This window comes from Dioscorea cayenensis, chromosome 14, assembly GCF_009730915.1.
Source record: "Dioscorea cayenensis subsp. rotundata cultivar TDr96_F1 chromosome 14, TDr96_F1_v2_PseudoChromosome.rev07_lg8_w22 25.fasta, whole genome shotgun sequence".
Classification (NCBI taxonomy): Eukaryota; Viridiplantae; Streptophyta; class Magnoliopsida; order Dioscoreales; family Dioscoreaceae; genus Dioscorea; species Dioscorea cayenensis.
The window spans coordinates 2,456,735-2,474,791 of record NC_052484.1 but is presented as its reverse complement, the minus strand read 5'-3'; the positions used below and the strand labels follow the sequence as shown (position 1 = coordinate 2,474,791).

General features: G+C 32.0%; 2 protein-coding genes across 3 annotated transcripts; one reads left to right on the top strand and one right to left on the bottom strand.

Moving 5' to 3' along the window:
• Positions 1–2,332: 2,332 nt before the first annotated feature.
• LOC120275890 (transcription factor EGL1) lies at positions 2,333–5,414 on the top strand. The gene is made up of 9 exons (XM_039282616.1): positions 2,333–2,559; positions 2,687–2,814; positions 3,168–3,422; positions 3,514–3,610; positions 3,704–3,718; positions 3,804–3,860; positions 3,945–4,613; positions 4,684–5,106; positions 5,199–5,414. The coding sequence occupies exons 2-9, from the start codon at positions 2,687–2,689 to the stop codon at positions 5,268–5,270; spliced, it is 1,716 nt and encodes a 571-aa protein (XP_039138550.1). The 5' UTR covers positions 2,333–2,559; the 3' UTR covers positions 5,271–5,414.
• A 1,531-nt stretch (positions 5,415–6,945) lies between these two features.
• Positions 6,946–9,062, bottom strand: LOC120275059 (5-amino-6-(5-phospho-D-ribitylamino)uracil phosphatase, chloroplastic-like). Of its 2 annotated transcripts, XM_039281547.1 has the most exons (3): positions 7,947–9,062; positions 7,812–7,868; positions 6,946–7,273 (listed from the first exon to the last, which is right to left on the bottom strand). In XM_039281547.1, exons 1-2 carry the CDS (start codon positions 8,910–8,912, stop codon positions 7,845–7,847), a joined length of 990 nt encoding a protein of 329 aa, XP_039137481.1. In that variant the 5' UTR covers positions 8,913–9,062; the 3' UTR covers positions 6,946–7,273; positions 7,812–7,844. The 2 variants fall into 2 exon arrangements, with proteins under 2 accessions (XP_039137481.1, XP_039137480.1); XM_039281546.1 differs by having other exon boundaries at positions 6,949–7,273; positions 7,812–9,061.
• Positions 9,063–18,057: the final 8,995 nt, after the last annotated feature.

Genomic DNA, 18,057 nt, shown 5'->3' with positions numbered 1-18,057 from the left:
AAAGTAGGTAGCCTTTGTAATTATTGAAAATTGAAGGGCCGAAATGCAGAGTCGTACAATAATTTTTGGATTTTTCTAATGAATTTGTGGTATTTGTATGTAACTCAGTAATTTTTTTTTTATAATTACATACAAATTCTGAATTTTCAAATAAATTTTAATTAAAATAAATTACATATAAAACATTGCTTTTACTCTTGTTTTAGCTCAAATTTATAAAATTATGCTCAGATTTTTTGAAAAAAAAAATGTGTATATTTACATAAAATTTATAATTATTAGTTAATCCAAAAGTACTAATGATTGCTTAAAGTACTTTACATTGTTTACAATACTTTAAGCAACCACTAAAAATAAATTACGTGAAATTTTTACATTTTATAAACAAATTTAAATGATAATAAAGCATAAATTTATAAATTTTGAGAAAAAAAAGGAGTAAAAGCAATATTTTATATGTAATTTTTTTAATTAAAATTTACTTGAAAATTCAGTGAGTTACATACAAATACCAAAGATTTACTAAAAAATCAAAAAATATATGATAAACATTTTACTTTATTTTATTCTTTTTTTTATTTGGTAATGAGATAAGACTAGAACCTGAGAGATCACACAACTTGGATAGCTAGCTACCCTACAAAAGCTTTTTGTTTTATATAAATATATTTTTTAAATTAATATTAAAAAGTTAATATTAATTACAAATTATGATAAATGGACAAAATATAATTTTATTTTTTATTTTATCTAAATTAATATAACTTATCCCAACTCCAACCAACCACTAGTGCTCATAATTCATAAATAGTTGAATTTTTTTATAAGTAAGCTATTTAATTTATACTTCTATCCTTTTCTTTGAAAAATATAATATTAATATTTTTATCAAGACAATGTTTTGCATTTTTATGTTTTACTAGATTAAAAAAATAATACCATGTCCATATTGTCAATAAATAAATAAATAAATATAAAAAAAAATTATAAATCAATCCTTTTAGAAGATGGTCAATTTCAGGTTGATAGACTTTTAACTGAACCCATTTACTGTAAATGGAGAAATATATTGAAAGTTGCCAGGTTTTCTCATTTCTTCTCCTTCCTTTTTTTTAATTAAAAAAATTATTAATTTATTAGGGGATAAATTTGTGAAGTTAAGAAAAAAGGAAAAAATAAAGTTTATTTACTAGTAGTAAAAATTGATTTTTAAAAATTTTACAATTATAATTTTTATTTTAATATATTATAAACATTAAAAACTTTTGAAAAATATCTCTTAAATACATTTATTTAAATACTTAATATTTGTAAAAGTCTCTTGAGATGATTATTAAGTGCTTGGTTGATTAGATTCAAACATTTATATTTTGGTTCATTTATAAAGAAAAAGGTTTTTGTATTTTGTCTCAAAAGCAAGCAAATTGATTTTTCTTAAAAAAAGTTTTAAAGGTAAAAAAAAAACATTAGACAAAAAATTAAGCACTTACAAAAAATCGTTTGTGGAAAATATAAATTAAGCACTTTTTCAATAAAATGGTTTGGTTAAAAAGCACTTAGCTTATTTTCATATATTGTCAACTTAAAACATAATAATTTTTCTCTCTTAATTAAATACTAATTAATTTGATTACTCATGTTGACACCTCAAACAACATGTGAAAGGAATTGAGACAACAAAGCAAATGAAGTCATTCAATTGGAAAAAATAAAAAGAAAAACTAAAGCAATGTGTACTTTCTCAAAACCCAATAAATAAAGGATTTGAGAGCCCTAACCAAAAGACTTTTTTAAGTTTAGGATGGTTATTATAGTACCATAAGATTTGTATCTAACGATTACTATTTATCAGTGTGGAATATCTAATAATAACTAATAGTATTAAATAGTATTTAAAAATACTAAAGCATATTTAATAATAGTTTTTACACACCAACCCGATATATAACATCCATTTAATCATGATACAGTTATTATCAACCGGATCTAGTTTCTTAAAAAAATAAAAAAATGCTCAAAAAATTTATTATATATATATATATACATACACAGTGTGGGGATTTGACCTGCAGGAGAGAGGCACTTACCTCCACAAATATCGGCTTGTCAGAGCAGAGTAGCGTGGAGTCTTATGAAGAGTTAACTCTATTCTCCTCCAGAGATGTCGATTATTCTTTTTATCAGTTGTTTTAGACTATTGATCCTTATTTGATCTTTGTCTTATAATTTCATTTCTGGTAGACTCTTTTTGTTCTGGTGTCTCTCACATTGTAATCTTTCTGGTTTTTTTTTTTCTTTTAATTTATGTGATTTATCTAACTTTTGAAAAATAATAATAATATATATATACATGCACACAGTGTGTTGTATGAGAGAGAGATAATTGGTGGTCCTAGTGTCCAAGTTATACAAGCTAAAATTTGCCACATGTGTGACCAATGACATGCAAGGACCTTCTCATCCTGTAGAACACACATTCATTTAATTATTTTTCCTTTGCATGCATTGTTTGAAATGAAACAACACATCTGAGCAGGAGTTTTAGCTCCATTATTTGCTGTAAGCCATTGTTTATCTATATTCATATATATATATATATATATTTGGAGAAGAGCATCCAATGAATTCAGTTTAGTTTCATATTTATTTTTTGTTTATTTATTTATTTATTTATTTTTTTGTGGAGATGGATGTTGGATTTGAGTGCCAGGAAGATGAGATTCAAGGGAACTTCAGGAAACAACTTGCTGCTGTTGTTAAGACTCTTCAATGGTGCTATGCAATCTTTTGGGCTCACTCAAGTTGTCAGAAAGGGTAAGGGAAGATCTGTCTTTTCATTTAACGTTTCCTTTCTTTGATTCTGTTTTTAAATGTTCTTTTGCTTTTGTTTCAAGAAATTATTTGCTTGATGTTTGAAATTTAAGCAGCTTTTTTTTCTTTCTGTTTTTATTTTTTTCCTTAGAGAGAATTTGGTTAATTTTTCAGAAAAACATTCAGAAAAACAAGATGATCTTTTAGTGGGTTCTGTTTTTGCTTTGTTTTTCCCTTCTGTTTTGACAGAATTACTTTGGTTTTCATGAAAATATAAAAACTTTTTCAGCAGAAAATTAACTGAAAATCAAATTTCAAATTCATGAATACATGTTCTTTGTTTGTTCTTTGCATAGATTGTTAGTTTGGAGTGATGGATACTACAATGGAGACATTAAAACAAGGAAAACAACTCAACCTATGGAACTTCAAGCAGATCAATTGGGTATCCAGAGAAGTGAGCAATTACGAGAATTGTATGAATCTCTTTCGGCCGGCGAGAGCAGTCCGCCGGCAAGACGACCTTCTGCTTCATTGTCTCCAGAAGATCTCACTGATACAGAGTGGTATTACTTGGTCTGCATGTCATTCACGTTCACTTCAGACGATGGGTACTTGAATTCTTCTTATTGGTTGTTCAAATGTTTCCTTGTTCTCTTTTTGACTTGATTCCACTTGTTTTCTTGTATTTCTTTGCTCAAGAATCCCCGGGAAAATCCTCGATGACAATCAGCCTATCTGGTTGAACAATGCACAATTTGCCGACAGCCAAACATTTTCCCGGTCTCTTCTCGCAAAGGTACAACGACCATCCTGTTTAAAAACTGCAATTTCTGAAACTGATCTCTCTTTTTGTTGCTGTTGTTTATTTGTGATTCGGAACTCTTACCAGAGCGCATCAATCCAGGTACGTATTTGATTTTCATGAATGTCAAATACTGATTTCACTACTTTGATTACATCGTATTCTGACAAACTTCATTGCATTGCAGACAGTAGTTTGTTTTCCCTTCATGGATGGAATTCTAGAGCTGGGCAGCACAGAAATGGTAACCGAAATCCTCGAGAATTGCATTATTTCGAATAAAATTTATACGATAACATCCTTACAGAGTAATTCCATTTTCTCAAAGGTTCCCAAGGATCCAGATCTAGCACAACAGATTATAACATCCTTTTGGCAGTTCACAAACCCAGTTATCTCTGAGCAATCAATATCGAGCCCCCAGTTAGATGATAACCTTGTGGACGCAGATTTCGATCATGATGATGTTGATACAAGAGCTTTGGAATATCCCGATGTTTCTGAATGTCTGACTCCAAACAACCAAAATGAATTGAGAACAAGCTCCCTGAGTGACAGCATAGACGAGTATCTACAGAATCAAGACATTGAGAACCAACATTTGATGGACAATGAATGCAGCAACGCCGATTGCATTTGCATTCCGGTTGATTTCACAACCAATGGAACTCACTACACAAAGACTCTTGCTGCAATTTTAGGAAACCCGAAGCAACAAGAGGGGATAACATCATCTTTACACGTGAATGTCCCCAAATCAACCTTCAAGATTTGGAGAGGAGCATCAACATCTCAAGCAACTCTCAGTGCCATTCCTCAAAAGATGTTGAAAAAAATAATTGTTAATGTTACATGGAATTCCGGCCTACAGAATGGGATTCACCAAACTGAAGGTGATGATGCAAGTGCAAACCATATGTTATCAGAGAGAAGACGACGAGAAAAACTCAACGAGAAGTTCATCATTCTCCGATCACTTGTACCTTCAATCAGCAAGGTAATATACCCGAACTGAAAAACCTGAGAACAATTTCAAACGGTTATACATAATGTTCATATTGTTTCAGTTTGATAAAGCATCAATATTAGGCGACACAATAGAGTACCTGAAAGAGCTGGAGAGAAGAGTTGAAGAGCTTGAATCAAGCAGAGAGTTGATGGATGCTGAAGCTAGAGAAAGACCAAAACACCCAGATGTATCAGAGAGGACATCGGACAATTATGGTGCACACAACGCCAGTAAAAAGCGAAAGGCTTGCATCGTCGATGAGCCTGAAACTGAACAACACCATTGGGTTTTATCCAAAGATGGTCCAGTTGATGTCAATGTTACGCTAATGCAGAAGGATGTGGTAATTGAAATGCATTGTCCTTGGAGAGACTCTCTACTTTTCGACATCATTGAAGCCATGAACAATCTTGATCTGGACAGCCATTCACTGCAGTCAAACACAGAAGATGGTATTCTTGCAATGACAGCAAAAGCCAAGGTTGTGCGTGGAAAACACAGAAAGTTTTCACCTTTCCTGTTTTTACCGCTGGTTAAACAAATTCTTAATTTGTGGAGAATTTTTGGTTGCAGATTAAAGGCACGGTTTCGGCGTCAGCGGGGACAATCAGAAAAGCGCTTCATAAAGTCCTTGCAAAGTCTTGAAAATAAAGGATAAAAGAGACGTTTGTGAGTTCAATTTGTCACGAATGTACAAAAGGTTTCTGAAAAAAATTCTCGGGCTGAAGAAATTTTTTCAGTTGACATGAACTCATTTCAATCAGTTAGCTCTAAATTTCGTTTCGTATATATGCCTGACTAAATCCTTATATAATTGTATATGTACCCTTGGATGGTTAACAAGTGAGATTGCTAATCTTCGCATACCAAGTAGTTACTAATTCTGCAGGGGTTTATATGCAAGTAGGAGGTATTAAAATGATGAGAATTGCCAAGTTATTCATGAATAGAAGGAAGATTTCAGTATTAATCATAAATAAATCAAACTATATGATACAGCCCTGCCACTGTTTTCGAATTCCTTTTATAATCATAAATAAATCAAACTATATGTTATACATAGTAACTGTATCAATGAAACAATAAAGGGCAAAGTAAATAAATTATTTCACCTATAAACATCTCATGCAATTCCACAGGGAGAAAAAAAAAAAGAAAAAACAAGCAAACAGAAAAAGATTGAAGATTTCTCAAATAAAAAAGAGTTCCAAAGGGCATGCATGTGATAGCCATAAACAACAAAGTTGCTGAAAGTTAATAGACAAAAAATAGAGCACAACATGAACTTGAGTAGCCAAGTCAGACTGGTATGCCTGATATAATACACAAGAACCAACAAAAATAAAACTTTTTGAGCTGACTCTAGATCTGGATCTGGATCTTAAGGTCTTGTCTTTTTTTGCAGCCAAACAGAAAGAAGACAATCTACCATAAAAATCAAGTTCCATGATAATATAAACTCTAGGGGAGGGTTATTGCAAATGTTGCATTCTAAAATCACACAGTAATTTTCAATTTTCAGTTCCTTTTGAACCTTTAGAACAAAATATTGCAACATGGGCAAACTTTCGAAAGGCAGGACAGAAGCCAAATCATTGTCATGCGTAGTTAGCAAAAATGTAAGCAATGTAAATTATGCCAAAGGTAACAGACCTCACAAAAACACATGTTTTTTCACACCAAATACTATGCAATTTTTAGCAAACGCCCAACTATTGATCTATTCTCCTCATTGTAATCTCTGTTACATATCAGTTTATTGTTCCACATCTGGGCCACTAGTCACAGTAGATGACACATTGCTAAGAGAAAAGCCAGTGTTCATTGAAATAGCATACAAATTCATTACCAGTCACTACCTAACAATGAAGTCTAATATCACTGAAGAATTCAGTAAATATAACAATAACAAGTAATAGCAATGAAAATTGCTGATGATAAATTACTAAAATTCCATCACAACACTGTGATATGCAACAAAGTATGTTCGAATAACCATCAATGTGAAAGAAAATATGTTTTTACCACAAATGACATGATAAACAAGGTTTAGAAATAGGAAATTAACAGTGTAAATAAAGGATGGTAAGACTGATATGATAAGGAAGAGACAAAGCAAAAATTATTTCAGCAAAATTCAATAAATACAACCACAAACAAAGGAAGAACAGCAACAAGACATGTAGAAACCGATACAAACATACACAACAAAATTGCTGAATCTTTAACACCCAGAATGTCAACAAAACAATATGATGTACAACAAATAATGTAACAATAGTTTGCTGATTGTTCTTTTTGCTATGATAGACAAAAATGAAAGAGCAATATAGGGCGAAAATTTAGTTTTACAACAAACAAGAACTCAAGAACTTATGGTGCTGTACCTTTCACAGTTTAACAAGAAGAAGCCCACAATTTAATATATAAATCCAATACCATGTTTATACACTTCAATTGAGAGTATTAGAAATGACAACTTCCAGAACCACACAACAATTTCCATTACTCAGTTCCTTTTCAACATGTGGAAAAGAATATGTCATTTGCTTGTTTTTGAGGATCCACCAATCCAAAGATCCAAGGGATGTACATATCAAAGATATATACATGCCCCCAGGCTATTTACAAGGTATTCTCCCAGATCTCTGCTGAGGATGAAGATTCTCAAATATCAGACCAATCCAACATCTAATCATGCAGCAAACTATCAAATGGCAGGACAAGAGCCGAAATAGACACTAGATTGCACGAATCAAACACTCAATAAATAGAAAATATGGCACTGAGAAATAAACTTGGTCACGCCCAAACATTTTAATAAACAATGAACACAAACATAAGCAATGGCAATGAGAAAAAAGTAATATATGTCACAAGCACATAGACCCAACCTTGAATAAGTTTATTGACACCAAACATTTCATAACGATTTTGTTTGTAATTTGGCATTTCTTGATACAACAATCCTAATTTGAATAAATGTGCATATGATACAATTTGTTTTGCAATAACCAATGGGAAGCACCTGACTATTGATCTATTTCTCCTCATCGTGATCTTTCATATATACAACGTCAAGAGGAGAGCTTTTATACACTAATTAAAGCATGCATGGTTGAAGCAATAATCCCTTGCTGTCCTTCTTTATATGAATTGCTAAAATGTACATATCAGTGGTATTACCTGAGAGAATCATCGGTAACCACTGATAATAGTCTACTCCATTTCCAACTCTGGTTCCTGTGATTCAAACTCTGATGAGTCAATGTCTGCAAGGTTCTTCAAATCAACAATTGAAAGCTCATCCAGCTTCCTCACCACAAGGTCTGCCGCCCCGAGTTCATAAACCGGATGCTTGCTCGCAACAGCCACACACTTCATCTGAGCATCATGAGCAGCCTCCACGGTCGAATTTGAATTGCCAAACACAATGCAACGCTCTGGTATAACACTAAGAAGCTGAGCCGCATAAACAAACATCTCTGGATCCGGCTTCCCTCTATGCACATCCTCTGCAGCGACAATGGCACTGAATGAACCTTCCACACCAACTGCAACCATTGATTCCTCAAGGAATTTCCTCGGCCTTGTTGAAGCTACCGCCATTGGAATACCGTTATTGATAAGAGAACCCAAGAACTCCCGTGAACCGGTCCGAAACTGGTGAAACTCACCATTGAGACGTTGATATATCTCCTCCTTCCTCGAGGCCAATCTCCGGAGCTCTGAAGGGTCTCTAGACCAACAAAGAACTTCTGAAATGGCTTGCTCATTCTTCATTCCCTCAATCCTCTTCAATACAAATCCTGGAGGCGGGGACTTTCCTTCTTCTTGGGACAATGCCAACCAAGCTTGTTTCTCCAATTCAGGATCATACTCCACAACAACACCCTCCCATTCAAATATCACACCCAGCCATCCACACCCCATCCTCTCCTGCCGTAGCAACGGATTATGCAGCGCCGGATCATCAGCCTTGTTCGCCGGTGGCCACAGCCGGCCATGGCTCAACCCAGAATCACTTCCATCGTTCAACCCCCGAGGTATCCGAATTCTATCCTCCCTGAAAGCATACGCCTCTTTAGTGACCTCCGCCGCTTGCGCCCGCACAGCCAGACCCAAGACTCGATCTTTCCGCTGCCTGGCCACCATTCTCAAGCTCCACGACCTCCTCACCCGCCTACCGGCGAACTCCACAATCGGAATCCGGCAAACCACCGATTGAGACTTTCTATCAAACACCTGATGTGCAATGATCGACGTGCTCGCGCAGATCGAATCCATAGCGAATTTCCACTTCAATTCAACGCCTTTTCGAAGAATCAAACCCAAGAACCGCGAATCAAATCAAGAAGAATCAACGAACGTGGGAGAATTGGGAGCAGGAATGCCCAAATTAGGGTTTCTTCCTTCAATTCTTTCTTTTTTTTTTTCAGAAATTAAATGATATTTACCGGATTTTACAAATTCCTCCCTAAATGTTTATTTATTTAAATAAATGCCAAGAATTCAAGAAGTCTTTCAAAATAAGTAATATATAAGGGAGTTAATCACAAAAACAACAATATTAGTGAAGGAGCATGGGGACGAATAAAAACCATCAGATTTAGATCGGACAGTGGGAAATCGTCCACGTGGTTACTTTTAAGACACGAATAGTTGGAATTTCTTTTGGGAAACATTAATGTTTTTTTACTTTCAAACCCTTATAATAAGAAAATTTATTTAAATTCTTTTATATCATCAATGAATTTGAATTTTTTAAAAGGATATATATATATAATTAAAATAATAATAATAATAAATAAATAAATAAATAACGAAGTAAATTGAGACACATTGCACCAGTTGAATTTCTCCAAGTATCCCCATAAATGTTTGCATTAAATGGTTCTTGTGGTCAAGAACCTTCTCAAATAATTTAGATATTATATATATATATATATATAACAAATGAAATCTTTTTCTTTCAAGCAAACCTTTACCAAATTTCTAAATCTTGGCAACTTTGTAACCAAGATAACTGTGGTCCGTAACCATCCGTAATAATAATAATAATAGTAATAATAATAATAATAATACTAATAATAATAATAACTAGATTAAAGACCGTGCTAACGCTGTGAATTGAATATATATATATATATATAAGATTACAAAGATAATATAAATATAACAAAACATATTTTTCATGTTATTTTTTAAAATCATTTTTAGTATATTTGCAAGATGTGAAGATTTGGAAAATATATTAATGGAATATGTTTTATTGTTTATTGACAGATGAAAATGACTTCATTTAGATACTTTGTATAAACAAAGTTAAATATTAACCATTCTACTTGATTTTTCTCTTATTTGTTGTAATAATTAAAATTCATTTTTTTAATTTTGTTCATGAATTCATAGGAAGATTAATAAAAAAAAAACTTTTTAAGTATAACAAATGTACAAACAATTCAACAAAAGAATGTTAAATTTTATAAGAATTAAAATGATTATTTTCATAAATTTGGATTATGATAAGTAACAAGCAACAAGCAACAAATAATATTATCTTATCTTCTATACAAAAAAGTTTTTAAATTTTGTTCATGAATTCACAGAAAGATTAATAAAAAAACAAAACTTTTAAGTCTAACAAATGTACAAACAATTCAACAAAATAATGCTAAATTTTGCAAGAATCAAAATAGTTATTTTCATGAATTTGAATTATGATAAGCAACAAGCAACAAATAGCATTATCTTATCTTCTCTACAAAAAGTTTTTTTAATTTTGTTCATGAATTCACATGAAGATTAATAAAAAAACCAAAACTTTTAAGTCTAACAAATGTAGAAACAATTCAACAAAAGAATACTAAATTTTGCAAGAATTAAAATGGTTATTTTCATGAATTTGAATTATGATAAGCACCAAGCAATAAATAACATTATCTTATCTTCTATACAAAAAGTTTTTTTTTTATCATTATATCTCTATAACCATTATATTATATTATTACATGATCTTAATTTCCAATAAAATTTATAGTAGTTCTCTTAAAAAAATAAATTTTTTTGGAAAAAATATATCTGTTATATCATAATAATAATAATAATTAAAAACCTGATAAACGAATTTTTTTTACAATTTTTTTATCATCATATATCTATAACCATTATATTATATTACATTATCTTAACTTCTATAAAAGAAAATTATAGTAGTTCTCTTAAAAAAAATATATTCTTTGAAAAAATAAATTTCAACCAGTTGTATAATAATAATAATAATAATAATAATAATAATAATAATAACTACAGGTTACTTCAACAAACGAATTTTTTTGGCTAAAACGTGATCAAATTTTAATAAAAAAATATTTTTTGAAAAACATATATCAACCGATTTAATAATAATAATAATAATAATAATAATAATAAACAAATTTTTTTTGGTTAAAACGTGACCAAGTTTTAATAAACAAATTTCAAATTATTGGTGGAATTAAACGTTATAAGGTGTTAATATGATCTTAAGTAGTCAACTATTTTTTTAAAAATTATCATAAAATGAATTTCAAGGATGTTATTTATTAACATTATCAAATAAAAAAGATCATCACTATAAAATTTACCTGATTTTGGATAGTCTCAATTCCTCAAGCTTTAAACAATCTTAACTTAGGTGTAAAATGTGTATAAATCAAATCTAAAATTAAGTTCAGTTGCAGCAAAGGTCTTGAGACTCGAAGAAAGAAAGCTTAACTGGTTACAATATGCTGACAGACTTTTATAAGCAATGAATGATAATTGTTTTTATTTTATTTATAGTATACGTACATAAAAAGTCAAAACAGTTTCAATGAAATGTCAGAATGTCAGAAGATTTCCATGATCACATTTGCAATAAATTATACACATATCAACAATTAAGGCGATTTAATCCAAAAGTAGGGCCCGTAAAATAAATTCACATGAGAAATGAATTTAATATCAATTCAGGGAATGTTTGGCTGCAAAATAAAAAAATATGGCATAATTTTATTATGTAGGAAGTGCAAGTGATTATTACAGAAATTATAGCATATTTTATTATATTGGGCTGGTAACTAGTCACCGGAAGCCTGTCGAACCACCGGTGGATTGCTGGCGTGTCACTAGAGCCCAATGGACCGGTGATCGGACCATCGGTGGACCGATGACCAGTCTCCGGAGGCCGGTTGGACTGCCGACCGGACCGGTGGCCGGTCGCCGGAGGCTAGTCGAGCCACCGGTGGACTGGTGGCTGGTTGCTAGATAAAAAAAAAGAGAGAGACTTTTTACAATAAAAAAATATTCCACTAAGAGTGAAATATTTTTTTATGCCATAATAGCTATATTATGCCATAATTTTATACTCTAAAATAAGTACCCAAACAGCCAATATGGCATAATTCTCAAAAAATATTAAATTATGGCATATTGTACAGATTATGTCATAATTCTGGCCTATCCAAACATCCCCTCAATAAATAAAAGGACTATATTTTCAAAGATAACTGACTGATTCTTATCAGAAGAGTACTACCTTACTAACATGTCGATTCTATCCAGTTCATGTCATTCAGCTCCATAACTCCAAATGAGGTCACACCCCTGAGCATAAGTGCATGCAATGGTCCTATTGGATGTACTTTGGTTATACTATGTTGGATTTAGGTTTTTGTGGCTATTGAAAACTTTAAAGGGTTTTATCAACACTTAACAATGAAAGTATACACTTTGGATTCCAGGGGTGAAACACTTTCCTAAAGGAGAATTAGCCCCTTACTTTGTGTGCCAAGGGTGAATGCTAAGCCTTTAGGATACAAAGAATGCCCTTCCTAAGTTGCACACACAACAAAGTAAGCCTTAGAGAATGAAGAATAGTTTGTTGTTGCACTTAGAGAGAAGTCTTCCAAATATTCTATCTTCTATCTCTTCCATGCAACATTTAAGTGTTCTTATATAAATTCAGATTTAGAAGTTCTAACTACTCCTTAAACATGAAAAGATGCATGATAACTATTTAACTCCTTTTATTATACAAAAAGATGTCTTCTAACAACATGTAACCTCTTTATTTCATAAAGAAATGCAGCATAACTTCCCTAATTTCCTATTTACATGAAGAGGTGTTAACTAACTACTACAACAACTATATGACATGAAAAGATGTCATATTATAATTTTACAATATTAAAATTATTATAACATACTATATATATATATAGATATATTTGGAAAATCAAAATCCAAGCCAAACTAACCAAAGATTTGGATTTTCAAATATACGATTTTCAAATCCCTGCTAACGTGTTGATTCTATCGTTCATGTTATTCAGCTTCATATAGAGTCCATTGGGAGTCTACTGAGTTTATCATACCAAAGATTTGGATTTTCAAATATACGATTTTCAAATCCCTGCTAACGTGTTGATTCTATCGTTCGTGTTATTCAGCTTCATATAGAGTCCATTGGGAGTCTACTGAGTTTATCATCACATATGTACACATATAAACATGATAAACAACATATACAACATATAAAGACATTCATCTTGACAACTAATTCATTCTTATCCACAACAAAGCATAATGCATTTTAATATACACAAAATACAAACAATTTTCTTGCCATTCAGGATCACCTAGTCTTCTATAGAATATCACAATCCATAAATCCATAAAAAAAGGGGGAAAAACCTTATTTGGAAGTGACTGATGAACTGGTATGAAGGTAGAATATCACAATATATAAATCCATAAAAAAAAAGGGGGAAAAACCTTTTTTGGAAGTGCCTGATGAGATGGTATGAAGGAGCTAAGCCTGTTTCCTAACCGTGTACATCGTTTGAAAACACAATACCTTTAATATGGGGGAAAAATAAACATCCTAAGAAGCTAGAATGATCCATAACCAAGTTCTATTTTTTACCTGACAGATTTCAACCTGCTTCATTAATTCTTGGTTCTTATTTTGTAGATCATCCTGTTAAGTAATATCGCAAAAGTCAAATAACATTAAAAGGGCATATGGAAGCAATAATATATTTGCGATATATATTCTAATTATTTTAATGAGCACCGTAATTTAATTAAAAGGCCTAGAAAATTACCTCTTAATGATTTTCTTTCTTTTGATGCGCCGAATTTATCTCTCGGATTGTCGTAGATCTCCTAGCGCCGAACGAAAGTTCCACGCCTCTAGATAACACGCCGGAATTAAGAGACAATCTCCTCTTCTTCTCCAAATAGCGGCTAGGGTTAGAGAGGAAGAGAGAGCTAGGGGATTTTCTCACTAGAGAATTAATTGAGATGAGTCTATAGTTGGAGAGGAGTCATATTTATAGAAACTTCATAAAACATAATAAACATTATTTAATTATGAGTTCTATTCGAAATATGAACCTTCATAATATAATAAACATCATTCAGTTATGAAGTTCTATTCAAAATATGAACCTTCATAATATGATAAACATTACCATAGAAGTTCTATTAGAAATATGAGTCTTAATCTAACTAAAATCACTTTTATCTTTGAGTCCTCATAATTTTGATTATCTATTCGACTCCATCGAATTTAAATCAAAATTTAAACTTAAGACAAAAACCCTAGACCAATTTACAATTTCACTCATCCCATGAAGTAAAATTATAAATTAACAATTTTACCCCCGTACTTAAAATGAGACTGATTCTTTATCCCTTTAAGCGTGACTCCCTAGGTTCATTCCGATTGGCAATGAGAGGATACCAAAGGACGTGGGTGACACCTAGCCAGCCTCGTGGCCCAACGTCGTAACCCAATTGAACACGAATGAGTAGATCATTACTAACCTTCGGATTATGATTATCATGTGTATAAACCTTTCGTTCTTGTATCCCAACCGAGTGAGAGCCATGGTAATTGTCAAACTCACTGAACTCGATCATATGCAAAAACTATAGTGGAGTGAGATTACCAAACTACCCTTCGTGTCACACATGATTAATTTGACTGCCTTGGCTAAGGTCTTCTAATCTCACATACTTATACTCGCATAGGATACTGACTCGTTTACTTCTGAGAGAACGAATTCTTTCTTGGTGATCACTCACAACTACTACTTGCCCGACATAGCCGCACTTCAAGGTCGGCCCTACCAAAAGGTGAACTGAGCCTAACAACTATAGTAACAGACTAGACGTCACAGGTACATTGTGATCATGATACCTCAGGTCTAAGGTCCACTCATATGATCATAACTAGGGGTGCAATCGATCGAGTTCAAGCCGAGCAGTAGCGAGCTCGAGCTCGAGCTCGACTGAAAATTTGGTACTCGATACTCAGCTCGAGCTCGATCGAGTATTTATTTTATAGCTCGAGCTCGACTCGGTACACAAATCGAGCTACTCAAGCTCGCTCGATTAAGCTCAAAAAAGCTGAAAATAACCATAAACATTATGCTCGAGCTCGAGCTCTACTCGAGCTCAAAAGTTTTTCCCCTTGATTTTTATCAAATAAATCTAATATTATATATATACATACATGCTCGATTAGGCTCACGAGCACTCGAGCCAAGTATCACAATACCTAAACTCGGCTCGCTCGGCTACTCGAGCTACTCGAGCTCGAGCTCGGCTCGACTGTGATCGAGCCGAGTTCGAGTTTTCACCGAATCGAGCCCGAGTAGCTTGTGAGTAGAGGTGTATCATTTACACCCCTAATCATAACCAACAATCCCAATCATTGATTGTCAAAGAATAAAACCCATGTGATTGGATTGTTGCGAGTCATGTTTGAATACACCAATTCCCAATGATGTATTTATGACATATGTTCCCACTATTTCATAGTGTTCAACTAGCACTCTTTGTCAAAGTATATGTCATACAAATCCTTACGAACCTTTAACGCCAAATTAAAGATTCTCTGATTTGTGAATTATTTAAGTGTATAAGTACCAAACCCTTCTAGTGCTTTGCTCTTTATCCCACAAAGAGTAGAAGGTTTAACTTAATACACATGGACTATGATATTTAAAACTAATTATAATGCCATCACAAGATTTATATGAACATCAAAATAAATGCCTATTTAATAAGAATAAGAATGTATAATACAAATGAAATGCCCTAATACAAGTATCCTCGTTGGCATTCGAGGGCATAATCCTAATACATCCAACATAGAAGCCTTTGCTAGTTCGATTTGTACGGTTCTCTCTGATTTGAGTAATGATGCTTCTTTTGATTTGGTAAGCCGATCCAATACTCTATTATCATCCTGCACCTATGCAATCTGATAAGGAGAAGTTACATTACTGACATTATTTTCATTAATGTGGTATAATGACAAAGTTGCACATGTGACATTTATTGTCAAAAATGAAATGAAAACCAATAGAGAGACATGTTAAATAACTTTAACTTAATTTCTTTTTTATTGTTGGAAAATTTAATATTGAATGGAATTTGGCTTTTAAAATTCCAATTAATTTTGGAATTTGAAGAGTTTTTCAACTATATAGAATTTAAAAGGTTTCAAACCTTTTGAATTCTAGAATTTGAAAAGTTTTATAACTATTGAAACTCCAAAATTTATGTTTGAAATTTCAATAGTTATAGTCACATTAAGTTTGGAATTTTAAGTGTTAGTCTCCAAGGCTATAATATAGACTTCCTTCCACAACTTTGAAAGACATAATTCAAAAGATTCTAGTGAGATAAGATACACACTTCACTTCCTTCCTTTTCACCTATTCTCTCGTAGAAAGCTTAATCTCTAAGTTCCATGTGATAGAGCTCACATAATTCAGTTCGCCGGAGTTGTAAAATGATGAAGCCTTCCAAATGAAGACCGTTGTATCCTAATAAGCAGACGTTAGTTCAAACCTAAGCAACCAAGGGTAGCGCATCTATTTTAAGGAACCCGTGTAACACATAGGCTTCTATTTTGTCTCTTCTCATCTTTGTAGCAGGTTTTCTCACTCATAATATAAAGCTTTTTGTTTTACTTGTAGATTGTTTTCAACAATCTTAGAGCAGATCCTCTCCATACTAAAGGTTTTTACCCAACATTTATTTCAATGTTATTGACTTTACAACAAGATATATTATCATGTATATGGAATAAGAGTCACTTTCATGGAATAAGAGTGTTTTATTTATATCTTATATATATATTTTTTTATTAATATCTATAATATTATATATATTTTTTAAAACAATATGACACTTCTTCAAAATAATATTCAAATCCTCACTTTTTAATCTGGGAAAAGAATAGATGACCAACTATAGCATGGTTTATCATTTTTATTTGCAATGTATTTTTTAAAAGTTATTTTTATTCATAAATTTAGAAAAAAATATTACCATTTAAATTATCAAAAGTGTTTCTACCATGTTTATTTTAGTGCTTAAGAAAACACTCATTTCAACTTCTAAAACCATAAAAAAAATGTTTACTTTTATAAAATTAATACTAATAAAAACTAGGCAAGTATAGTTTTCCAACGTGCATCCAAATTTACCAAATAAAAAAAACCCTATAAATTTCCAACAAGATATTAATTGTTAAGTATTAAATTATTTTAACTGATAACAAAATAATTAGATTATTCTGGTTCCATTGTTATATTGAATAATTTGAGTGGGTCAAGAACCTCTTGGTATATTAGCATTAAGTCCTTTATATGAGATGCTCGTATCCTGCAGAGGAGATAAATTTAAATCTCGGTATGCACAAAATGAGAGTACATATGCATTAAGGGGTAGGTACGGAACTAGGATTTATTGGTAGGGGGTTTGAGGGCAAAATGTAAAAAAAAAAAATCTATTCAATATAACAATTGTTTCCAATACAAAATGCTTTCTCAACATTAGTTGTAGCAACTGGTAAAACTAATACCAACTTAATAAGGCGATAAATGAGTAGGTGAATAGTATGCTTGCTTATCTCAACTATCTTCATAGCAAAATCTTCCAAGTCCCAGACATTTATAAAATCATTATCATCATGCTGCACATCATAAATGAAAGTGGCAAGCTGATCCTCAAGCATCATATGTTTAGTCATCAAGAAGTCTTCAAGATATATCTCTACAAGATGGAGTAACCTATGGATGTTAAATTTAAAGAATGAGTCCTATGGACCAAGTCATTTCTTGAGAAATCAAATCAATAACCTAACATTGAAACAATAATAAAATTAAAAACAAATATTAATAAAAGAATAAATTAATGAGATTTATAAAAGCATAATAAATATAGAACATAATTACCTCACAGAAAATCAGTACAAGATAATGATGAAAATGAGTAAGGAATTGTCCTGCCCGCCTAGAATGACCGCGAATTCGCATATTATCCTCCATATTATGCAATAATATTTTCATCCCCAATAAATGTCTCATCAAGTACATCACTAATACAA